This window comes from Carcharhinus amblyrhynchos, chromosome 2, assembly GCF_965287045.1.
Source record: "Carcharhinus amblyrhynchos chromosome 2, sCarAmb.v2.hapA, whole genome shotgun sequence".
Classification (NCBI taxonomy): domain Eukaryota; kingdom Metazoa; phylum Chordata; class Chondrichthyes; order Carcharhiniformes; family Carcharhinidae; genus Carcharhinus; species Carcharhinus amblyrhynchos.
This window is the reverse complement of record NC_137325.1, coordinates 101,531,426-101,558,213: the sequence shown is the minus strand read 5'-3', so window position 1 is coordinate 101,558,213 and position 26,788 is coordinate 101,531,426. Positions and strand designations below refer to the sequence as shown.

At 44.0% G+C, this 26,788-nt stretch overlaps 1 protein-coding gene across 1 annotated transcript in view; it reads left to right on the top strand.

The window, feature by feature from the left end:
• tmeff1b (transmembrane protein with EGF-like and two follistatin-like domains 1b) overlaps positions 1 to 26,788 on the top strand; it is a 246,300-nt gene that overhangs the window by 110,442 nt on the left and 109,070 nt on the right. The window contains exon 4 of the mRNA XM_080209917.1: positions 16,397 to 16,423. Coding sequence (XP_080066043.1) covers positions 16,397 to 16,423 — 27 coding nt within the window. The remainder of the gene's footprint in view (positions 1 to 16,396; positions 16,424 to 26,788) is intronic.

The following is a 26,788-nucleotide window of genomic DNA, read 5'->3' as shown; positions in this document are numbered from 1 at the left end:
TTTGATGGCTACACAAAATAGATTACATATCTTTTTCAGTGAAGTACTCATTCCTTGTCACACTGCACTGAAACAGGCAGTGTGTTCTGATTGATCTGTTTGCCTGTTCCATCAAACAGTGTTGTTCCATTTAAGTAAAAAAATTAGGAACCATCAAAACGCTCAGCAAGATCTAATGAAAGTGAGTTGTCAGTATTATAGACTAATGAACATCATGGCACTTACAGAGAGAAGCAAAACATCATTTTTCAACTGGAGCTGTGTGCTTTAATCTAATATTGATATTCCCTCTGTACAATTTATTTTTAACTGCTTATCCAATTCACTTTTAAATTATATGGCAGTCCTTCCCTCAGTAGGAAAATAATAACATCCTGATGTTCGCGTAAAGTCTGTGTGAAAGACATCTTATAAATTCCCTCCTTGTTTTGGACGGATAATCCCAAGCTTCTATCTTTAATTATTGATTAAAGGGCAACCTTTTGCTGTTTATCGTCTTAAAGATTTTCATAATTTTGAAAATCTCCATTAGATTATATCTTCCAACCTTTTCCACTGAGAAAAGACAAGGACTTGAAGTCTACCGCCTCTCCTGCCATGGAATTGGAACAGGCGAGGGCCCGACAATGGAAATTTCCATTGACATTGGGTGGAACGGGTGGCACGGTAGCACAGTGGTTAGCAGTGCTGCTTCACAGCTCCAGGAACCTGGGCTCGATTCCCGGCTTGGGTCACTGTCTGTGTGGAGTTTGCACATTCTCCTCATGTCTGCGTGGGTTTCCTCCGGGTGCTCCGGTTTCCTCCCACAGCCCAAAGATGTGTGGGTTAGGTTGATTGGCCATGCTAAAATTGCCCTTAGTGTCCTGGGATGTGTAAGTTAGAGGGATTAGCGGGTAAATGTGTAGGAATATGGGGATAGGGCCTGGGTGGGATTGTGGCCGGTGCAGACTCGATGGGCTGAAGGGCCTGTTTCTGCACTGTAGGGTTCTATGGAAATTTCCATACTCGTTCAAGCTCAGCTATAAAATCATGCCCAAGGTTTTAACTCTTCTTTCAGGATTATAATCTCTCATTCTTACATTATAATTTTTGTAAATCTTTATCTCTTCATGACTCTGACTTTGGTTTGATTTGATTTGATTTATTATTGTTACATGTTTTAACATACAGTGAAAAGTATTGTTTCTTGTGCGTTGTACAGACAAAACATACCATTCAGAGAAGGAAAGGAGAGAGTGCAGAATGTAGTGTTGCAGTCATAGCTAGGGTGTAGAGAAAGATCAACTTAATGCAAGGTAAATTCATTCAAAAGTCTGACAGCAGTAGGGAAGAAGATATCCTACTTATGCCCAGAATAGTATATAGTATTCCAGCTGTAGCCTAACCAGTGACAGCTCCTTGTTTTTATATTCATTGCTCCTATGTATAAATCGAGAATCCCATTTAACATTCTTAATGGATTTTGTACCAATAATTTCACCTTTAAAAGTTTCTGCATCTGCACTCTTATGTCTCTCTGTTCCAGTGTGCTATTAAGATTCTTATTGCTAAAGCAATGTTTACTTTCACTGTTCTATTCCCCAACGTATACAACAACTTCAGAATGAATTAGAAGTTGTTGGAATAACTAATGCATAAAACTCTGCTTTTGTTCACCAGTGAGTGTTACATTGAGCTCAGTTGTAGTGTTTTCATCTCTGAGTTCATCTCTGAGGGATTACTACATCGTTTGTGGTGAGAGCAAGGACTTATTCACAGCAGCTGTATTGTGGCCTAATGCCAGACTACTCCTGGGAGAAGGAGTTCCTGATTTAGGGACAGCCATTACCAACATCTCACTGCAGATTTGTGGGGTGCAGCCGTTCCCCACCACAGTTGAAAAGTATGGCAATGGACCTGTGTTTTAGCAGTGGGCCAAGATGATGCAGGAAGTCTGATGGGATGTGGGATACAGACTTTCCCAGGAAATACATCTTTGTTTATGGTTGCTAGGCCAGCAATCAATTCCCAATGCACATTGACTTCACAGGCCCAAATGAAACATCATAGAATCCTACAGTGTAGAAGAAAGCCATTCAGCCCATTGAGCCAGCACCGACAACAATCCCACCCATGCATTCTCCCTATACAGTACTAACTACTGTACCACCCTCAAGGAGAGCAGGTTTTGGCACCCGGCTATACCGCGAGTGAAAAGCGGGTTCCTGCAAGCCATATTAGCTCAAACTGGCCCTCTCTCCTGTACAATACAAACTGAAGGTGAGTTTGTGTGGAGACAACATGTGGATCAGTTGTTAGCTACATGCAGCAATGTATCAATACTGAGAATGCCAGAACTACCTCAGGATGAACTGTCATCCATACCATCAGATACTGTGACTGCAACTTTGGGTCAATCAGCAGAAACTGAGATTACTGAAGGATCCCTTGTTGCTACCAGCCTTCCTTCTGTAAAAGGGACTATTACACCTTCCAGGGTAGAGGTATCCTCTGAAGAACTGGGGAATACCTCTAAGGTTAAGAACAATCAAATCCCTGAAGTGTACAGGTAACCAGTGTGGAATAGATGCCCACCAGATCATCTTTCCTGTTAACTGTATTATTACTGCACACTGATTCATTGTCTGCCCTCGTATATATGCTTGGATGATTATGTAAATGTACTATGGTTATTTGTTGTTTTGGGACATTAGAAGTAAAGGGGGAGGGATGTTGTGTATTTGGAGTTTTAAGGGTTGAGTCATGTGTATAGTTTGTGACATCATTGGTTGCTTTACGGGTTTACTGCAGTCTAGATCAAACCTTTTCAAAGTTAACAGCTACTGAATAAACCTATTACGTTGTTTGCACCCCACCCTCAGGTGCTATTACTTCATGTCCTTTTATCCTAAAAGTGCAGAATATAATATCCTCTGTTCCAAACATGCCTGTGAATTATTGTAGAATTTTGGTTGGTAACACTTGAGTATGGTCATCTCGTAATGGTGGGTTCACTTATTTCAATTAATATATCTCACTTGATCTGATGAAGATGCCAGCCGATGCCGCAGTCCATTATCTTATCTTGTCAGGGAGATGACTGCAGTCATTCTACTATTGTTACTAGCAGTTCAGTCAGACCTCCAGATTTAGGTCAGAAACTCAAGTTGCTTTGGCTGCAGCTCAATTCTGTATCGATGTGAAAAGTGAGGAAAGAATTTAGATGATGAAGCTTCATGACACCACTTCCCCTCCTGTCAACTCTCAGCCTCACAGCATGGAATCAAGTGTTACTTGCTGAACCAGCTGCCTTCAGCTGTGGGAAATCTGCCCTTTATCGATACCTCTATACAATTTCTCCACATCATTCTACATTCCCAGCAATCAAAAGGAACACTTGCGTGTGACATTTCTCCTCGTTACAGCCTCCACCTTGGCTTTATGTTATTTAATTAGAAATTCTCTTTGGTTTGGTTTAATATTTTGCTGTCTGCTTTCATTCACATGCTAGTAACTGTGTGAAACCATACTTTACAAAGCACTGGCTCAAATCGCTGTGGGCTGGAACAATAAATAATATTTTAGCAGTTAGTTGTGTCAAAAGCACAATTTTAATATAATTTCAGTGGTGTGCTGTTAGCCAGAAACAAGTCATTGAAAGAGTTTGAAACTTCTGATGCAAACTCTCAGGCGATGTACTTGACATTTTCAGGAGTGAGTTGATTTGCAAAGTACTTGCTTCTGGCTGGGAGCAGGCCAAGTTCATGGAGTAAATCTGTTCAGTTTTGCATCACAATTTGTGAAAGGTGTCAGGTTAAAACATCAAGAATCAAAAGGTTAAAGTCATTAATTTCAGCAGTCCAAGTTTAACTGAAGCTTAGAAGATTACCTATTCCTGCTTCATTATCAGATTGTATGAAGTTCACCAAAACTCTCACACAACTTTTTCTTTAACTTAGTGCCCGACCAATAATTTAAATGGAGAAAGTTCAAGACTGTATAGTTAAACAGACACATTAGGTTAATATTTGTTTTACTTGTTTTTAGAATGTGGGCAAAGTTAAAAGGTAGTATTTATGTCCATGCCTAGTTCCCTAACTGGACTCACACCAGCATGACAGATTTTATTTCCTTAGTGGCATTGATGAAAGTTAAAAACATGCAATTCTTGCAATTAAAGAATCTCCATGCTTTAAAAACATTGATTTTATGCAATGCTGAAGTGCAATGAGCTACACTTGACTATTCCAATGGTGTCCCAAATTTTACATTCCATGCACAGGACATCATCCAAAACTCTGTAGCCCAACTTGCACCAAATCCAGTTCTCCGGATCTGTAGGAAGTTTACAGAAATTTTTACGCACTTTTAAAAAAAATTCTCCCTGACTTGCGTTGTCTGCTGGTTAGGCAGAATCTCAATGTTATAATTTTCACCATTGTTTCAAATCTCTCCTTTCCCCTGTCTCCTTCCCATCTCTGTAATCTCTATCAGCCCCATCACCCTCTGAGATACCTGCATTCCTCTGATTCCGGCAGCAGTTACCCTAAGCTCTGGAATTCTCGCCCTGAACCTCTCCAACTCACTACCCTTCTTTCCTCTTATGAGACCATTCTTAAATCTATCTCTTTGACCAAGATTTTGGAGCTATGAGGAGAGGCTGAATAAACTGGGCTTGTACTCATTAGAGTTTAGAAGAATGAGGGGAGATCTCATTGAGACGTATAAGATGATGAATGGGATGGATAGGATAGAGGTGGAGAGACTCTTCCCGCTCAAAAAAGACAGTAGGACTAGGGGGCACAGCCTCAAGATAAAAGGGGGGTGGTTTAGAACGGAGTTGAGGAGGAACTTCTTCACTCAAAGGGTGGTGAATCTCTGGAATTCTCTGCCCGTTGAAGTGGTGGAGGCTGCCTCGCTAAATATTTTTAAGACGCGGGTTGATGGGTTTTTGATAAGAGAGGGGATTAAGGGTTATGGGGAGAGGGCGGGAAAGTGGAACTGAGCAGCGACAGATCAGCCATGATCTTATTGAATGGCGGGGTAGGCTCGAAGGGCTAGATGGCCTACTCCTGCTCCTATTTCTTATGTTCTTATGTTCTTATGTCTCCTTCATGTCAAAATTTGTTTCATCTTGCTCTTATAAAGGTTCTTTGGATGCTTTATTACTTCCAAGGCACGAGATAAATACAAGTTGTTGTTGTCGAGTGATTAAGTAATGTCAGCAGGCAAAGTAATTGTAATAGGCAATATGGAAGAATTGTTTAAAGTGTGGAAATTTCAAGGTGCGCCAGCAGAAGGAGTCATGGCAAATGGGGAGCAATTTTTGGCAGGAGGCCCACAATCAGCTTCCCAAAGTTGAGCAATTGGTTTTGAATCTTGTTCTCTCAACATTCCTGGTGGATGAAAGGCAGGTGAAGTGCCCTGTTGAGCTATGTTCGAATCCCCATTTGCAACTCATGAATACACATTAAAGGTCAACACACCAGTATCTTGTGTCCCCTCCAAATTAAGTGGCAAAACAGTGGGAATCCAGAATATTCTACTGTACATAGGCGGCGTGCGCCTGGCAAGTGTGATCTCTTCCTGGACTTTCAGGTCGCTAGACACTGCTTTCATGTTTCTTCCACACCTTCACTGAGAGGTGTCAAGCTACCTGTCACACAAGCCAAGGCTGGGTAGAGGGTATAGGTGAAACTGAGTCAGGATGGGGAGAGGGAACACTAGGAACTGAGCTGAAGAGTGAATGGCTGTCCGGGTGCTGTTCAAATATGTCACCTAGAGTTTGGAAACTTTGAGGTGATGATGATACGTGCCACTTCCTGCTCATCCCACCAGGAAATTTGGTGTGCTCCTCGTAGCTGCAAATTAATGAGCTGATTAGGACAGGGTCTCATGTGTTCAGCCACCCCAGCTCTCCAGTGGAAGTCACCACAACTTTCACTACCACCACTGGACTTAGTCACTGCAACAGGAAATTCTGCCCAAGCCTTTTGCAATTGCCAGATATACACATTATTGGCAAGGCCAGCATTTATTGTCCATCTCTAATTGCATTGAGAAGATGGTGATGAGCTGATTTCTTGAAACACTGCAGTCTTAGTGATCGGGACGCCACAATGGCACAGTGATTAGCACCGCTGCCTCACAGTGCCAGGGACCCGGCTTCGATTCCCAGCTTGGGTCACTGTCCGTCACAGCACTAAACCCGTTGGCCCCAATGGCAGCTTTCTCTGCCATATCGTTCAGTTCATAGCCCAAAAAAGGAAGGGACCGGTCCCATGACATCACGATGGCTCTGATTGAGCAACTTAGGTTTGAAAAGATTTTTTTAAATGTGTGCCTAAATACGAAAAAGTAAAGAAGTCCCCAAACTTCACCCCACTGAAAACGACTATTCCCCCACCCCTCACCACAGGGCAATGCCCAGACATGATTCTCTCCACCCTGAATGGCGCACTCTTGCACCCACCTGAACTCCACTGGCGGGTTCTGCTCACCAGGTCCATGCCATAGAAAATCTGTGGTGATTCACATTAAGTATGAATGGATTATGTGATGGGGGGATTATCAGACACAGAGGCCTGATAATTAGATTTTAATGCACTCTATTAGGCTTCCCGACATTCAATGTCAGGATCCCTGTTATATCATTGGCGTGAGGTGCAGACAATTGCAATGGGAAATAACATTGATGTAAATCATGTTCTGGGCCTCCTATGGTCCTTTCCACTCCCACCACTGATCTCACCCACTGAAAACAGGAGTGGAAAATACGCTCAAGAGCAAAAGTGCTACAAGGGAGAGGCTTCCAAAGTTTTGACCAGGAGACAATAAAGGAACAGCAAAGATTTCCAAGTCAGGATGCTATGTGACTCAGAGGAGAACTTGCAGATGGTGGTGTTCCCATGCACTTGCTGTCCTTGTCCTCCTGAGTTATAGTGTTCATGTGTTTGGGAGGTGCTATCAAAGAAACTTTGGTTGAGGATGTGAATGTTTAAGGTGGTGAATTAGTGCCAGTCATGTGGACTGCTTTGTTCTGGATGGTGTTGAACATCTTTGTTGGAGCTGTGCTCGTCCAGTCAAGCAGAGGATACGCTATCACACTCCTGACAAGGCTCTTGTAGATGGTGGACAAACTTTAAGGAGTCAGGAGGTGAGTCATCAATTGCAGAATTCCTATTCTTTGATTTTCTGCTTCTGACACCATATTAATGGCTGGCCCAGTTAAGGGCAATTACGGATGGTCAATAAATACTTGCCTTGCCTGTGACATTCATATCCCATGAATAAAAAAAAGGCTATTGTGAGTGTTACTCATCACTTATGCATCCAAGCCTGAATGTTATCCAGGTCTTGCTGCAGGTGGACATGGACTGCTTCAGAGTCTGAAGAGTTGCAAATGGAACTTAATAATGTGCAATTATTAACCAACATCCGATATCTGATCTTACAATGGAGAAAATTTATCGATGAAGCAGCTGAAGATAATTGAACCTGGGACACTGTCTTGAAAACATCCTCTGGTAATGTTCTGGGACTGAGATGATTGACCTCCAACGAGCGGAACCATCTTTCTTTGTGGTTGGTATGTTGCCAACCAGTGGAGCTTTTCACCTGATCCCTGAGCGCTTCACTTTTATTAAGACTCCTTGATGCTAAAGCTGGACAAACGCAGCCTTGATTTTCAGATCAATCAATCTTGCCTCACCTCTGAGACTTCTGTCATTGTTATTGTGGTCTTAGCTTATATTGTCCTTGGTTAGGATAAGTAAGGATTTCTGGAGGTAAGGTTGTTGCCAAATTTACTGTTTGTTAAATAATCTAACAAGACATAGCGGGCAAAACTTAGCACGAGGCTTCACAGTGAACTATCCCTCATTTGGCTCTGCTGACATGTGATCTTACATCACCGATAATGTAGACATTTACCCATCGCCCTTTACACTGCAGAAATCAGCTTTCTATTTTCTACATTTGGACCATGGCTGTAATGAGGCTCAGCAAGGAGCTCTAACTGAGCATTGATGGGTTACATTACCGGCAAGTAAGAGCCACTTGATAACACTGTTGACAACAACTTGCATTTTGTGCTGGTGATTTCAAGCAGGCTGATGAGTCAGTATTTGACTGGATTGGATTTCCTGCTTTTTGTGGACAGAACATACCTGGGTAATTTTGCACATGGCCAGATGGATGCCAGTGTCATACAGCAACCATACAGTAGGCAGTGAGGGTAATTCTGGAGTATAGACATTCAGCACTCCAGCTGGGATGTTACTGAGGTCCACAGCCTTTGCTTTTATTTTATTTCCAGCACCCTCAAAATTCCTTGATATCACATGAAGTGAATTCAGTTGGCTGAAGATTGCCATCTGTCATTCTGGGAAGGGGCTGAGATGGATCACCCACCCAATGATTTTGGGTGAAGATGGTTACAAATGCTACTTATCTTTTGCTCTCGTGCTGTGGGCCAACGTCATTGAAGAGGAAAATGTTCATATCGTCTTCATGTCCGTAATAATTGTTTCATTGTCCATCACCATTCACGATTGGATGTGACAGGATTGCAAATCTGATCAGATCCATTGGTTATGGGATCACTTAGCTCTGTGTATAGTACGCTTTTCCACTGTTTGCTGTGCGTGCAGTTCTATGTCATAATTGGCACTGCATTTTTAGTTATGCTTAATTCTACTCTTGCCATTCTTCTGCATTCATCATTGAACCAGGTTTGATCCCCTGATGGCAATGATCCAGTGGGGGATATGCCACGCATTGAGGTTATGGATTGTGTGGAATACATTCCTATTGCTGATGATGGCCCATAGCAACTCATGGTTACCAGATTAAACTGCTCGACCCGAACTGACTGGGTGGACTTTTATGACCTCATCATGCCTGTTTTGCAATGGGAAAAAGTTGTAAAATTGGTGTGATGCGATGAGCAGGAATGGTGTCCATTTTTATACCCTTTCCCATCTGGGTATATGGGTGCAAACAAAATATGGCTGCCCAAAATAGGTGAAACATCAATTTACAATTTTCTTGCAGTCCTCATAATGTAATTAGCGAGCTTCACTCCCAATCATCCCAGCTCACCTGCCTTAATGACCCCAATCGACCCCAAACTCATTGAAGCCAGATTGGTCAGGAAAACACTTCAAGTATAAAAGTTGCATTCAGGCTTGATCAGTGAGGGTGAGCGAGGAGGTAATCTCTGCTTTCACACTGCTCCGTGCTGCTTAAGGGAGGGGTTGTTTCGTGGTGGCCATGTTGCATTTTGGGTTGGGGGTGCTGTGAGACTGTGTGTGGAGGGATTTGGGTGCAAGACTGCTGTTGTTCTTGGGGCTCAACTTTGGCCTCTCAGGATGGACCCAGGTCAGAATGCTGACCTCAGGTCTTAGTGCTGACTCTGGAGCCCAGTGGTTGCAGCGGCAAGCACTATTGGAGGTGGGAGATGGGCTGGGAACTCTCTGAAGTGGCAGTGCTGCAGCCTCAGGTCTTGACAAGCAGCAGTGTCTGTGGCCATTATTGCATTGGTTCTGGATGTGTGCTTGTGTGTGAGGGGTGGTGTTGCCATTCTGGGGGCTGCAGGGGCTATGGAGAATATGTGTTGCTGGGTGTCTGTGGGGGGGGGAATGGAGAGTGTGTGTGTTGCTGGGTGTTTATGGGGGTGGTATGGGGAGTGTGTGTTGCTGGGTGTCTGTGGGGTGGTATGGGGAGTGTGTTTTCCTGGGTGTTTATGGGGGTGGTATGGGGAGTGTGTGTTGCTGGTTTCTGTAGGGGGATATGAGGAGTGTGTGTTGCTGGGGGTCTGTGAGGGGGGAGTGGTTTGGGGACTGTGTGTTGCTGGGCTGGGTGTGAGCAGAGCTCTTTGACTCTGCATATGTCTCTCCCCTTCCCCAAATATTCCCCCTGCTCTTCGGATTGACGAGATGGCTTTTGTGATGCAACCCATTAATCTCGCTGTTCTTTTGGTTGCTGCGGGAACTGAGTAGATGGAGCAGGAGGGTGAATTGTGGGTAGAGGATGGCTCAGGCCTTACCACTTGTCGGAGCAGAGAGAGATGGCTGCCGGAGGCAGGGTGTAGCCGCCATTTCTCCCAAGGTAGGGTACAGGAGAAGGAGGGAGTGGAGACCCCAGCAGTTCCACACGCGAGTGCCCTTTGAACAACTGTCGGTCATTGTGGCTCAGAAAGGAGACAGTGCGACACTTGTGTCATGTGTTGCAGGACCTGGCACCTCGGGTCACAGGGCAGCGCCCACTCCCAGTGGCTGTGAAAGTGACGGCTGCCTTAAACCTTTATGCCACACAGTCCTTCCAGACTGCCAGTGGAGACCTTTTGGGGCATTTCCCAATCATCTCTCCACAAATGTGTGAAGGAGGTCACAGATGCCCTATATGCCCGGGTTGGCCAGTTTATTAAATTTGACCTGGACCTGGCCCAGCAGGAAGCCTGGGCTGCAGCATTCATGGCCATTGTGGGAAAGCCTAATATGCAAGGGGCTATAGCATGAACTAACGTTGCCCTTAAGACCCCAATGAAGATTCATGAAGAGAAAGGGCTTCCATTCAATAAATGTGCAGCTGGTGTGTGACCATCAGCTGAACATCATGCATGTCTACGTCAGACACCCCGGCAGCATGCATGACAGTTTTATATTGAGGAGTTCTGATGTCCTGGAGGTCTTTGAGGAGGAGCCCAGGGTGCAGGGATAGCCAAGCCCTCTGTGATGGCCTTCTGAGTTGGGGGCCACCTTTCAGTGACAGCAGCAAGTCCCCTCTGAGACTGGGCCAAGCTCTACAGTCCCTTAGCCATGACCCTCTGTGACTGGGCCACATTCTCAAAGGCTGCTGCCATACTCTGTTGTGTCTCAGCGCTGTCCCACTGGGTCTCCTGCCTCTCAGTCATGGGCAGCAGAATCTCAAGAAGCTTGTTGAGTGCCTCAGTTGTGGCCTGCTGTGACGCAGTCATCGCTTGGACCCTGCAACTCAGGGTGAGAATTTCCTGCCCAGGCTTTCCACTGCAGATGCCACCCTTGAGGTGGTGGCCTGGGAAGCAGGCTAGACAGGCAATAGCTGGCCCACCTGAAAGCTTTGGGACTCCTCCCAACAGCCTTGCACTTGGTCCAATGTGGCCATCAGCCCCGCCTGCATTCCCTGGCTCTGTTGCTGCATCTCCAGCAGCTGAGGGAGAAGTGATCACAGAGGCCCAGCATGTAGCCTGGGGCCAGCTGAGTCCTCACTTCCGGCAGGCCCCCATCTGCCAGAGGCCTCGGACGTTCACTCCTCCATCCAATGTACAAGAGCAGATGTGTCGTGCTCACCAGAGAGTGACCCTGAAGCCTCACCACTAACTTGACCTACCAATGTGAGTCTCTAGGATAGTAAGTTGCGAGGTGGAAGTTGGCGCAACATTGGTGCCGGCTTCCAAGGTTCCTTCATCGGTTTCCTCCGAGGCATCTTCCGAGCTGTCAGGGGCAGGATGATTGGGGGCCAGTATGCCAAATGGCCTTAGCATGTGGGGATCCCTTCCTGCAACACAGGACACAAGGCTAAGTGCAAAGGAGGGAGAGGAATCTGGGCTGCATGCAACTTTCTTGAGATTTCTCCAACGAGTGGAGGATTGGCAGGTGCTCTGCACTCTAGCCTGACCATGCGGTCACTGATAGTCCTCATCCCCTCCTCTCCCACAAGCTCCAGTTCCCGCCCCTCAAAGGGGGTGGCGACCCAGATCTCGGCACATCACCCCCCTTCATCACCTTCTCCCCGTGATTATGGGCATTCTTCTCCTGTGAGGAAAGAAGGAGCCATGTAAAATCTGATGGCATGAGTCATGTCATAGAGCTGTCATAGAATCCCTATAGTACAGAAAGAGGCCATTCGGCCCATCGAGTCTGCACCGACCACAATCCCACCCAGGCCCTACCCCCACATCCCTACAAATTTATCCACTAATCCCTCTAACCTATGCATCTCCGGACACCAAGGGGCAATTTATCATGGCCAATCCACCTAACCTGCACATCTTTGGACTGTGGGAGGAAACCGGAGCACCCGGAGGAAACCCACGCAGACAGGAGGAGATTGTGCAAGCTCCACACAGACAGTGGCCCAAGCCAGGAATCGAACCCAGGACCCTAAAGCTGTGAAGCTACCGTCCTGCAGAGTATCAGGGTGTGGCCCTCAGCAAGGGTAGTGATACTCTTGTGAGGAGGAGGAGGATGGTGCTTGGGGGTCAGGGGTTGAAAGCATGCAGGGTGCTGGGGGGGGCGGTATCTAGGAGTTATTTAGGGGGATGTTGCTGTATGAGGTTAAACCCTCACCATTGCTGCCTGGATTAGGCCATTCAGTTTTTTGCGGCATTGTTTTCCGGTTCTCCTGGCCAGTGCCTTGGCACCAACATATTGTGCCACCGCCTCCCAGGATGTGTTTCCATGTGTTCCTATGGGATGGCGTCCTGCTAGGGAGAAGAGGATATCCCACCTTGCCTCCACTGTCTCCTGCAACCTGACCAGGTCAGCATCTGAAAGACAGGAAACTGTCTTCCTGGAGACTACTTCTTCCTGCACTGTCTGCCTGACTGTCCATGCTTGGAGTTGTTATGGCACTCACCCTTGTTTCGGCAGATCAGTTGCAGGCAGCTTAGGTGAGTCACACGCCCGTTAGAGCATTCCAGTGCATTTAATGCAGTTTGCCACGTTACCATGAAGAGGAAGCCAAGTCAGCACTTGCAGGTGTGCTGATGGAATGGGGGTGGCGGGGGTGCGTGGGGCAGGGGGTTTGGACAACGATTTGTGCCTTTGCAATGATCGGGGGCAGGGGAGAGAGAGGGCCATGTCAGTCAGCCATCGGGACCATGTGAAAGGTGGTCCGTAGGTTGGGATGGGAAGAGGATCAGGAATGTTGAGGGGATCAGGAATGTTGAGGAATGTCCAAGGGAGAAGGGGGAGGCTGTATCTGGCCCGGGGGTGTTCTGTGAGGAGAGCTGCTTTTCTTTTGCTTTTTCTGCACATGGGTAGTTTGTGGCTCTGATCTGAGATGGTGGCTATCTGGCCAGTTAAGGCCCGCCTCCTGCCTCTAGCGGCCTACTGCCTAGGTACAGTCTAGACCACTTCTTCAAAGACTGAGTGCATAAGATTTGGTATGAAAACATGCCCTAAAAACAGATTAGCAACTCTCCTGTTTTCACGCTAGCAGGACATTTAAAAAATATTTCAAAAAGTTATACCCAATGTATTCCATTTTGCAGGCTGGTCATGCCACATAGCACAATAGATTTCTCAGTGAAGATAGCACTATGTCTCTTCAAGGAAACTACAGTACTCACTCCTACCAAAACTATGATGGATTGATGCATCTGTGATAGCAGATTTGTGAGGATTAGGTTTTTCCTTTGTGTTGTTACAATTATGAGGTCCATAAGATTATTTTACTTTGGGTATTTTGCATTAGATTTAGGGTCATAAAGGGGGTTATGTGAACAGTTTTGCAGTCTGTCTGACAGTAAGCCTGGGTAGTTTGATTATTAGAGATCAAAGAAAGGCTTTGTTTCACTGAGAAGAAGGTGCAAACAATGGACAGTGGTCTCTGAGTATACAATGAATACGCTCTAAATCTCCCAAAGTCCTAGAAAGGTGTTGAAGGAACAGTTGTGTTGTTTATTTACTTAATTAGCATTTCTACCTAGATACAAGATTAATGTATTTCATGTTGCCATGGGAAAAAGAGTAGAGGAAACCATTTTTTAGATTAGGTTACTGGCTTCCCTACAAATGAATGAACATTACAGACAGACAGCAGAGAGAAGAGGCTGTTTAGTTTTGTTGCACGGTGTGAGAGGGAGACATTCTCCAGTTGAAGAAGATCCATCAAATTATTCCACGATTCATCCTGGCATTATCAAGGGAAAGAAGAACCTTTGAAACAGGCTTCACAGCTGGTGGAGAATTTAAGAAACATCCAAAAAATGAAGAAAGCATTTAAAGTTATTAAAATGAGAAATGGGAACCACGAATTCTTTGAAAACTGAGAACAGATGTGGACTGTTTGCTTTAAGATCTGTAATTCCATGGAGAGTGTGGTGTGATAAGTATAAAGAGGAAATGTCCCTCTTTATAGTTCAGGGTATAATTTTCCTATGAAATGAAAATTGTTTTTGTTTTGGTCATTTATTACCATGTTTTAGAACATGAAATCTTGTTGTGTCATTCTTTTCGCCAGGAACTGGATGTTTAAATTTATTTTTAAAAGTTAACAGTCTCTATGGGGATCGCAATAGTGTTCTCACTACCTGCCACAAGCCTGATTTGGCAGCTATGTCCTTCACGATGTAAAGATGCACTTTCACAGACTTCATTAGTGAACACAAAAGATATTTATAATAAGAATTGTACAGCAGCCACGTGGCTGTAGCTAGCTCCCAAAATGTCTCTCCATGGGGCGATTCCACACTCTGAGCCCCAATTGGTCACCCAGGCCAGCTGATCCTTACTCTACTGTGTTGCCCTTAAAGGGGAAATCACCACATCCCTCCCCCTTTAAGCCCTTTATATAATCTTCAATAACTAATACACTCAGTTTTAAATACTAGCTAAGCATTATGTACATGAGTTGGGTAATTCTAAATTGAGTGCTCGAGGAGGTTTTCTGTTTCTTGTAGAGCAGCATAATTTTGTTATCTAACATACTTCTACAGGATCGACATCAACAAGAACTGCAATAATGTGTGCCTCTGCTGGCACAGGTGATTCATCATTATTTGTTTCCATTGGGTCTTTTCACAGAAATGCCATTGCAGTGTTAATGTGAGCCTATTTGTGACACTAATAAATAAATAATAAAATAACTATCAGTTATGTTGATAACAGGTCAATCAGGTACTTTAGTGCTAAACAAGTTCAAAAACATTTCTTGATGGCAACACTGACTGCTGGAGCATCTCTCTACTCCTCTAGTGGTTCACATATTTATGAATGACTTGTCCCTCCATGTCCATTTACAGTCATATTGATAGAGTCATAGAGGTTTAGAGCGTGGAAACAGGCCCTTCGGCCCAACTTGTCCATGCCACCCTTTTCTTTTTAAAACCCCTAAGCTAATCCCAATTGCCCGCATTCGGTCCATATCCCTCTATACCCACCGTACCCATGAAACTATCTAAATGCTTTTTAAAAGATAAAATTGTACCTGCCTCTACTACTACCTCTGGCAGCTTGTCCCAAACACTCATGATGTAAAGACTTCATTAGTGAATGCAAAAGATATTTATAATAAGAATTGTACAGCAGCCACATGGCTGTGGCTAGCTCTCAATATGTCTTGGTGTGAAAGGGGTTTGGTCTTGGAGACAGTGGTCGGAATTCTCCTGTCTCGCTCGCCATGGAAATCTTAACAGGGAGACAGGAAATTCAGCAGACCATTCAAAGGTCCATTGAACTTGGGCGGGGATTTCCAATCTTGGGAGCACATATGGCCTGAGAATCCAGTTCAATAATTCCAGGGATCCAACCTAATCCACAACCTAAGTTCCTAAGTGCTCTATTATCACATTCTTTATGATGGACTCCAGCATTTCCCCTACTACTGGTGTTAGACGAACTGGTCTGTAACTCTCTGTTTTCTCCCTCCATTCTTTTTTAATGAACTGGGTTACATTTGCCACCCTCCAATCTGCTGGGTCTGTTTCAGAATCTATTGAATTTTTGGAAGATGACAACTGATGCCTCTGCTATTTCCATGGCCAACTCCTTTAGCATCCTGGGATGGGTGTTCCATCCAGTTTTATTTTTGTTGGCTTTCTCCTCAGCCACCATCCGCCAATTCCCACCCTGGGTTAAAATCAAGGATTCAGTGTCAAGTGCTGATCTGTATATTTACAGATTTTTCTGTCTCTGTTCCTGCAACATTGTAATTTGTTGTAGTATGATAAAGCTCTACAACAGAATACATTTATCACTTGATAACAACGTGTCGGAAGCAGGTGAAATTCAGCACAATTTGGTGCATAACCCAATCACAAAAGCCTGGACAGCAAAACTCATTGTGGAACAATAACAGATTGCATTGTGGAATTATAAAAAACAAACAGGGACTAGATGAATGTTTATAGTGTTTGTGTTATCTCAGACCATAGCTTGATGAATCTTCACTTTGGTGATTACTGATATGATCAAACCTCCAATAATATTGCAGCTTGTCAACCATTCTTTATTCCCTGTGCAGAGTTGTACTGTAACATATTATGATTTATGGCAATAATGCATTCTTGTTTTAGATGCACCAGGTTGAGATTTATTCAAAGGAAGTAAAATAATGATAATCTATGTACTGTCTTAAAATTGTTTTGTGAAATGACAACTAGGCTCTAGAATTTAACAGTAATTGAATGTCGTTTTTTGTCTTTTTTCCCTAGAAAATGGCTCTGGATCTGGAGAAGGAGGTACATTTTACATCTTTCTAAAACACACTTCACATAGCCTTTAATTCAAGCTCATAATAGTCAAAACAGCCATAACTCTAAGCAATGGGTGTGTACAACCCTGGGATGCGTGAAAAATATCTCAGTGGGGGAAGGGCAAGATCTGTTTCTTCAAATGACATAAGTGGTTCTGTTTTCTTCCAATTGATGAATGTCATATACTTTGTTTTAATACACAGGCAAGACCTATAATTGTCCTACCTTTTGAGGAGCACTCAATGGCCAGAATTCTCCAGCCGTCCACGTCCTGCCATCGCTGTCAGTGAGAATGGAGAATTTGGCCCTCAGCCAAATCACTGTTCACTGCAGCAGGACCAGTGAATCCCAGCTGCAGGCAAGGTTGGAGAATCTGGCTCAAATTTTTTTTTCCAAAATACATAATCTGTCCAATTTGACTAAGGATTTTAAATTCAAGTATTTAACATTGCAGTGATCTCTTGAAAAAGTGTTCAGAATTGACATTTGAAACATTAATGCATAGACTTTTTCAGTATTCAGAAGCTGTTACTTTTTCACAACAAGTAGCTCCTGATTTTTCTGAGGCCCAGAGCTTTGCCAGATTCAGATAAGGAATGGCAGTGCTGACCCTCTTATGAATGTGAAGCCCTGAAATGTTATTGCAGTTGTTAGGCTGTCAAAATGGCACTGTTATTCCCAGTTGTGATTCCAGTGGAATGTTGTGATCCCTTAAGGGTTCTTTTTATTTGTTTAGTTCTCCTCCAATTACATTTCTCATGTGCCATTCATAGTTCAAGGTAGTGGAAAAGGAAACTATTGACAGGTCGCTCCTCTGCCAGTACTTAATCTACCGCTAGGCATTTTTATATATATACCCAAAAATAACTCACTCTATGGACATTAATGTCGCTTCTTGTTGAGAAGCCTTCACCTTCAGATTAGTGCCTTCCTGATGGCACAGACAAGATTGAGAACTTAACGTATGAGGAATTACATATGCAAAAACATCTAACACTTACCACATTAACAATCCATATGCTGTGGCACAACACAGAAGGTAAGTAAAATATTTCTGTGAAATACATGCTCACAATATGGTAAAGTGATATAAAAATGCAAATGTTCACATTAATTCTATATCATCGAAATTAAAAAGTAATGATTGGCATTCACTGCAGTTTTATTATTTTCTATACTTTCTATGAAGATGTCAAGGATGCACTTTAGTATAAAGACTTCAGTCTGAAAATCTCTTTGCATGATTCTAAAATACGCCTTCTCTGAATTCTCCTCTCCAGTATTTTAATAGAAATGTTCACACTTCTAAAGTAAATCAGTTAATGTCTCCGTTAAAATAATGTTGGGGAAATTTTCAAACAAGCATATTAAATGTTCATATGCTGGCACCTAGCCCATAACATAATTTCAGCAACTTCTTACTATAAAGCACTCAATAAGCCCACAACGTCAGTCAGTTGTATCCATTTATAACACCCAAACAGATACAAGGGGCGGAAATTGTCCCCAAAAAATTCAAAGTGTTGAATTTGCGGGAAAGCTGGAGTAATTCATGCTGTTTTTTTTCAGTGGCAGTTCAGACTGGAATCTCCCACACTCTGTATACTGCAGAAGCCACCAGCATGAATATCATTAGATTTCAGCGGGTGGACATATTCCCACCCAGGAAGCTGAAACCAGCAGCCCTCTGCGTATGCGCAGGGTCCCAAACTGACAGCCAGCTCGATCGCTGGCCAGCCCCACGACCTCCACAGTGCTGCCCCCTCAATTGCCCCTCCCTGCAGTTTAGACACCCCCTCAGGCAGACTCACCCCCAGCAGACCTCCACCTGGCAGAATCCTCCAACCCCCCTGGCCCCAGCAGACCTTCCCTCCACCTCAGCATTCCCCGATCACTGTCCTTACTCCTACCCCCTTTGATCTCAATGGCAGTGTGGCAGCGGCCCTCTTCATCTCCACTGGTAGCCTCCTAGATCCCGTTCCCTAGGCCTCATCCCCTTGACACTACGCTATGGCCCCTGGATACTGCTAAGGTGACCCCTGGGCTTGGACACTTTGCCCCTTGAGCAGTGCCGGGGGGCCAGGCTGGCACTGGCAGGGTGCTCATACCCCTGGGGCACCAACTCTCCCACCGCCCAACCCCCCCCCTCCCCAAGGGCCCCAATTGCCTTCCCTTCACTCCAGCGGGGTCGGGCCACTAGTTCCCCGAAAGTGGGGAGATTCTCTAAACCTTGCTGGACTGAAACACTCTGGCAGGGTGGGAGAGGCTAGCGGCCTGGAGAATCCAGTCCTGGGCCCGCTAATCTCTTTTAAGTTGTAGGAAAATTACTATTTAAATAATTTTCATGTTTCCCTGTCGATTTCCAGCACTGTGGAGCTGACTGTGTTGAAAATCCAGTGCTGAGAAGCGTGAATGCCCATGGGAATCCCACGAACCGGCCAATGTACGATCCTTCCGGCCCACTGCACTAATTTTTTAGCGCAGCGGGATGGGAGAATAACGGCCAACTTCTTTTTGCCAGTTTGTAATTCATATAGGTGGTGATTTGTCTAAGGAACAAAAAAGCGACGTTATGAATCAAAACCGGATTCTCCGCCGTGCCAACAGGAGAACACATCGCCGTGAAACACCTTCAGAAAAACGTGTCCAGATATTGGACGCCATCTGAATGATGCCAGGGACTTTCTCCAGAGCTGAAGATGGAGGCCAGCTGCAGCCCTGAGTGTGGAAGACTGCATGGGAGGACACAAATAATTAGGATAAAGTTCCTCCCATTCCCTCCTCCCATCTCTGGCTGATGTGTACTTCCTTTTTACCCAGGACATTCACACTAACAAAAGACAATTCACCAGTTCCATAAATGGGAAGGGATTCAGTGTCTCAGCCAACCCGTGTGAGCATCTGGCAAAATAAGTCATCTCCATTGTGTGTAAGAAGACAAGCTTCAGGCCTCTTTACTTCCTTCTCACTGCACTCCAATATCACCAATCACTGCAGCCTGGCTTTCTTGCTCTCTATTCAGAGGAAGGGGGGGGCGCAGGGTGGCTCACAGCTCCAGGGTCCAAGGTTCGATTCCCAGCTTGGTTCACTGTCTGTGTAGAGTTTGCACGTTCTCCTCGTGTCTGCGTGGGTTTCCTCGGGGTGCTCCCCCACAGACGTCCTGGTTAGGTGCTTTGATCCAAACAGGTGCCGAAGTGTGGCAACTGGGGGAATTTCACAATAACTTCATTGCAGTGTTAACGTAAGCCTTACTTGTGGCTAATAAATAAACTTTAAATAAAAGGTTGAGAACTTCCTCATCTGCAGGTGTCAGTGCATGGATGAGTGATGTAACTCCATCGGTTTTCACCCTCTCTCTCTCTCACTCCCGATGTGGGCCCTGTTCTCCTGCAGGCAGTATAGCAAAGTAAGTTTTCACACAACAATCTGCTGACCCTCTAATCAGCTGGCTTCCCTCCGGCGCATGATAGTAATTCCTGGAGTCTCATCCATCATCTACTCTCAAGGGACTTGGAAGCTGCTGGCTTGAGAGCAGATGCCTGTTTGTCACACGCAACCAGTCCTCATGAGGCAACCAGTGCTTAAAATTCTTTTGATTACATAGTCGATCCCTCCCCACATTGGACCACATTGCGTATCGTCCACATGAAAACCACAGTCCTTTTTAGTATTTATTTACCTTCACCCAGACTGTTGTGAAGAGGCTAATGACCCGCTTGTGTCACTGAATTCAGTTGTGCTGCTGGACCTCTGACTCTGCTGTGGTACCTGCCCAGAATACCTTGTAAGAAGTCTCACAACACCAGGTTAAAGCCCAACAGGTTTATTTGGAATCATGAGCTTTCAGAGTGCTGTGATATCGTCAGGTGAGCCTGAGCAGCACTCTGAAAGCTCGTGATTCCAAATTAACCTGTTGGACTTTAACCTGGTGTTGTGAGACTTCTTACTGTGCTCACCCCAGTCCAACACCAGCATCTCCACATCAGAGTGGTCAACGTTGGTCAGAGAAAAGGGTCTATTGCTATCGTTGGTGCAAAGCACCATCTGCCATTTCTGGGCATCCTGGAGGAGAATTAACAGGGAGACACAACTGAACTGTGGTGCCAGCTTTTGTCAGGCCTGTGACATTTCCTGATTTATAGCCTCCTGGCCCAGCTCCATTAACTACACACCGGACACCCAGGGAGATGATGGCTCTTGCTCTGTGAAATGATGGAGTCCTTATTATGGGCGGCATGATGCCACAGTAGTTAGCACTGCTGCCTCACAGCACCAGGGACCTAGGTTCGATTCCTGGCTTGAGTCACTGTCTGTGTAGACTCTGCACACTCTCCCTGTGTCTGTGTGGGTTTCCTCCAGGTACTCCGATTTCCTCCCAAACTCCAAAGATGTGCAGGTTAGGCGAATTGGCCATTCTAAATTGCCCCTTAGTGTCAGGGGGTCTAGCTAGGGTAAATGCATGGGGTTACAGGGATAAGGCCTGGCTGAGATTGTGGTTGGTGCAGACTTGATGGGCCAAATGGCCTCCTTCTGCATTGTAGGATTCTATGATTCTGTTCTTTGAAAGAAGGTAGGTCCTGCAGTGGCTGGAGGTCAGAAGCAATGCAGTCAAGTCTGCTGTTTAAAATGGCGTCAGCATCTGTGCTCCCATCAACTGACATTCAGATCACCTTCTGCCTGCTCCTGACACTTGATTCTCTGGGCTTTGTGCCGCCACCTTGTTAAACAACTAGCTGTTGCATGATTACATTCAACTGGCTGGCTGTACCCAAAATGGCATTGCTGTCCACTTCTGAATCCAGCACTGGGAGACACTGACATTGAATTTCACCTTAAAACTTCTGATGGTAATGTTTTAACATGCAAGGTACAACTATACTAACATACAATAAATGCTAAAAGTCAGGTTCAAGACATAAAAAATGCATAAACCTTTATGACGAGCCTTTGAAATTTGTCCTTTTCTCCTGTTCGTTAAGAATTATTTAGATTTGAGACTGATGGCTCAAATCTCAGCAAGGGAAAGCAAAATTTTAAAAAATGTCCCTTTTGGCAGCCGAGGCTTCAGAGAAACATAAAAGGAATTGATTTTTTAAAAATGCGTTTGCTATATTGCGCGCTTCAACTTAATAGGAGTCAATTTTTTAACAATACAAGCATGACATATTTCAATTTCGGTTAACAGCTTATGAGGAAGCATCAAATCAGATTCTATGCAGGGACTGTTGTTCATAATTATAAGCGGCATTATATTCCCACAATAAATTCGGATTGTAATATATTCGGCAGAGAAGCAGTGGTGACATCGCCACTGCTGGGTCTGTTCCCTGGTGACCAATTGGCAACTGCTGAATGGTGCCGACTGTGCCACTTATCTGTTTTCTTCAATCACTGGCGTGAATGAGTAACATTGACTAATGTCACTTCAGTCAGGTTATCACAGCCACGCATGATTGAGCATTTCTGGTTCTGAGAACCTCATAGCACCACTAGGCATGCTTCAATTGTCCTATTTCACAGATCATGCACTTCATCCACATTTGAATATTCAGATGAAGCCGTAATGTCCACAGCTGATAAAACTTAACCACACATGCTGTTGGATTCTGTGCCTTATATATCAAGAATACATATGCGATATAAGCCAAGTAACAGCAAAGTATAGCAATATGTTTCATTCACCTGACATCCTGATTCTAAATTTTAATAAGGTAATTCTCCATTCCGATAATTTAACAGCTTCATGTTTATTACTAGTGTGAACCAAAACGTATGGGAGCAGATAATGAGCTGCAAGAGCAAAGAATGTCAAAGCCTAAAGGGAGTATTTAAACCCCTTTTGTTCTTCGACCTCATTCTGATTACTTTATTTTTGCGTTTTTTTCCAATTACAAATGTCCCCAATTTCACTCCAGCTGAATAATATACTTATAGAATCCACACTAGAGACACTGGAGTTAGATTAAGAATTATGTATTTTTAAAATATTTTTGTCTTTCATTTTTATTTAATTTTGTGCTTGCATGAGGAATGGCACAGAGGAGATTTACTCGGAAATTACTAGGATTGAGAATTTTAAGGAAAGATTAGATAGGCTCTGATTATTTCTTTGCTACAGTAGAGGCTGAGGGGAGATTTAATTGAGGTCTCTAAAATTATAAGGGGGCCGAGATAGAATGGATAGGCAGGATGACTTTCACTTAGCAGAGAGACCAGTAACCAGGGGACAGGGAAAGGATTAGAGAGGAGTTCAGGGGAATTACTTATATCCAAATGGTGGTAGAGGTCTGGAACTCACTGCCTCAATGGCAGGTTGAAGCAAAAACCATCGTCACATTTAAAACATATTTGGATGAGCAATTGAAGTGCCATAACCTACAAGGATATGGACTAAGAACTCTGGAGTTTTTTTCCTGGCTGGTACAAGGACAAAGGGCCAAATTGCCTCTTTCAGAACCACAAATTTAGGTCTAAAGTTCATTTATTAATGCCACAAGTATGCTTACATTAACACTGCAGTGAAGTTACTGTGAAAATCCCCTAGTCACCAAACTCCGGTGCCTGTTCGGGTACACTGAGAGAATTTAGCATGGCCAATGCACCGAACCAGCACATCTTTTGGACTTTCAATAATTCAGTGATTCTCTACTCTTCCATTGAAACCTTTAAGGCATTATAGTCAAGTGAATAACTTGAAAAAAATCTTTAAGTTAATATTTGCAAAATTGACATGTGTATCTCCCTCAATCTATTTCCTTCCAATTTTGGAACCATAGCGAGCTCCTCGCTTTTTCACACATGTTTTAACCAGCAACAGATCAATGAGCTGTATTATGGCCATTATGCAGTTACCAGATGAATGTGGATTTTTAGTATATCATGTTACAGTGCATTGAAAGTAATGTCGTAATGTATCACACTGCTGGGGACTTGACCATCTGTATCTATATTTTATCTATTGACAGAGCACTGTACTTTGAAGAGATTAGACAGGATTGTCAACCGACTGGAATTGATTTTGGTTTACACTTGCACAAAGGGGCAGGATTTACCACCCAACCTGCCACATATTTCACGACACTGGGAAGTGGCCCGCCATTATCTTTTGGTGGGATCGTCTGGTCCCGCCATTGTCAAAGGGGTTTCCCATCGAATGCACCTCTCTCTGTCATGAAACCCAGGGCAGGGGTGTGGCACCAGCGGGACCGGTAGATTCTGCTGTTACAAAAGGTCGTATTCCAGCTAAGGTTTTCACACAACCACCAACTAAAGGTGTTTAGTCAAAATAGAATTTAATTTTTAATTTGATACCTATTGTTTCCTTTGGAGGGCAGCATGGTGGCACAATGGCTAGCACTACTGTCTCACAGCTCCAGGGACCAGGTTCAATTCCGGCCTCGGGTGTCTTTCTGCGTGGAGTTTGCATGCTTTCCCTTTCCTCGGAGTGCTTTGAATTCCTCCCACATTCCAAAGACATGCAGGTTAGATGGATTGGCCATGCTAAATTGCCCTTCAGTTTGTCTGTATGTGAATGTGAGTGTGTGCCTTGTGATGGACTGGCGTCCCATCCTGTCTGTATTCTGTCTAGTGCCCAACGTCTACTGGGATAGGATCTGACTCCCCTCGACCTTCAATTGGAATAAGCAGTTAAGTGAAAGTAAAGCATTTCCATTGGAGCAGTAGTGAATTAGGACAATATCTCAGACAGTTTTAGCCTACGGGCGATGTTACGTTGAATTCTATGTAAAGTTCCAGCTTGCAAGTTATACAATCTTTTTCATAAAAACAACTTGTGCTTGTATGATTTAACATAGTAAAACATCCCAGACACTTCACAGGAAAGATTATCAAACAGCATTGGATACTGAGCCACATAATGATATATTAAGACAGGTGGTCAAAAGCTTGGTCAAAGAGATAGATAGAAACTGATTGGAGTGAAATGGAAGATCTGTCCTACCCCTATCCAATTACTGATTAACATTAATGATAGTGATGAGAACTTTAAGAGGGGAATGTTAACCCTAACATATGGATAAGTTTGAATCAGGTGGGAGGTCATAGAAATCCTGGTCCGACCCACCTCCAACCTGCTCACTTCCAGTTTTAACGGCGGTGGGATTGGGGAGGGGTGAACAACCTGCTCCCAGGAGGCCTTTATAACCATGAAACCACAGCAATGTAACAGACTCTTAAATGCCATCTGAAATGGCCTAATAAGCCACCCAGCTCAAAGGCAATTAGGGATGGGCAATAAAAGCTGACCTTTGCAGCCACTGCCTTGGAATCTTCCCCCAAGTTTTGCTTTCTTTTAGATATCTTCACCGATGATGCAGCCCCAGTATTCCAACCTCCTCTTCTGGTATTCCTCTGCTATGTGTATTCTAACTTCCTTCCCACACATTCTCTCAAATACCCAGTCATGCCAACATTAGTTCACAGGACTGCAGTAGGAGTCAGCAACCCTTGGGTCACCTTGAATTTCTGGCTTCTCGCAAGCCGACATGCCCTGCCAGGACTGTTCCTTGCAGCTCCGTTTTTAACTTGGAGCCTTTGTGCTCCTCACTCTCAATTTCAATGAACAGAAACTTTGTTCCAGATTCCTGTTCTTTGTTCCTTGCCTTTCATGATCTCCCTGGAACTGACTTCTGTTCCATTCCCTGCTTTCTGGGATTTTTCTGCTCTTTAGTACGGGGTCTGCAGTCTCCCACTATGTCTTGCCTGTTCCAGCAGTTTCATTGAGAGGCTGCCTGTTCCCGGCTATCTTCTTTCAACTGCTAAACTGCTTTCTATTCCCCTGTGGCCTCTTGGCTACTAGGCAACAGCCCAGTTTGCTTTTGTATTGTAAAACCTCATTACAATGCAGGCATATGTACAAACTCACAGAATGACAGCATCTTATAAAGAGCATAGAATCTTTACAGTGCAGAAGGAGGCCAATTGGCCCATCAAGTCTGTACAGGCTCGCTGAAAGAGCATTCACTTTGATCCCAGTCCCTGCCTTATTCCCATACCCTTGCACTAAACTTAAAGCTATATCTTACTCCTAACACACATAAATAAAATTATAAATTACTATAAATTATAGCTATTTCCTAACAAGCTTTAAACATTAATCCTCCCTCTCCCCCTCAAGAATTTGACTCTCCATCCAAAAAATCTGCAGGATTTTGTCAGGGTGAAGTGATGCAGTTAAAAACATATATGATTACTGAAAGAATCCTTACTTAACTTTTCATAATTAACTGGCAGCATTCCTTTCGGCTACCAGTTGGACAATAGTTTACAATGTACTTTTTTGGCATCAATTCAATTAAAATGAATAAACTCTTCAAACTTAAGTTTACCATTCATTTTGCTGGGCCAAGAGGAGCAGGAACCCTCCTCGGAGCTGCACTAAAAATATCTTGAGCTAATGCCAATTTGGGTGCGCACCTCCTTACAAATGGACTGGCTCTCGACTCACTCAGCTGGCTGAGCCAAGTCTCTGGGTTGTCCAATATCACAGTACCCTCTAACTGGGAGGCTGTGTCAAGGTACCTATTTTCAACTGGAGTCATGGTAGTGGAATCCAACCCTCAAAATGGACCAGAACTCCCCTGGCCAATTGTTGAAAATCTAGCCCCTAGTAATGGATACATAAAGCATTAGGAAGCAGAGAGAATCCTGATCTGCTGATACATTTATACTGACATGTTTACTATGATGTTACAGATAGGTCTATTTCCTACATTTTGCAGAGTAATTTCTTAATTGAAACAATGGATAAAAGCATATTACTGTGGATGCTGGAATCTGAAATCAAAAGAGAAAATGTAGGAAAATCTCAGCAGGTCTGGCAGCATCTGTAAGGAGGGAAAAGAGCTGACGTTTCAGCTTTGACAAAAGGTCATCTGGACTCGAAACGTCAGCTGTTTTCTCTCCTTACAGATGCTGCCAGACCTGTTGATGTTTTCTGGCATTTTCTCTTTTGGGTCTTAATTGAAACGTTTTTGAGTGGAAATTGTAATTTGCAATGTTAGTTATAAGTATGTCACTAGTATAAATATATGCCTTAACAGTCTCAAATCAAAATGTAAGTACAATATATTTAATCTGTTATTACATCACAGGAAAAATCAAAGCTTGGGCTAAGCACCAGTGCCTGGAATTTCCAATAGAATTCCTGATGTGAGAGCAGCAGAGAAACACTGCTAATCAAAAATTCCAGGCCTGATCTAATTATTTGCAGATTTTAATCAGAAAAATAGTCTTTATACCAGCGTTGCTGCAAGTGTGTCAGCTAAGAAGCTTCTTGTTCAAGGGCAAATTCAGGTTTGACTCATTTGCCAATGTTAAGCCAGAGATCCA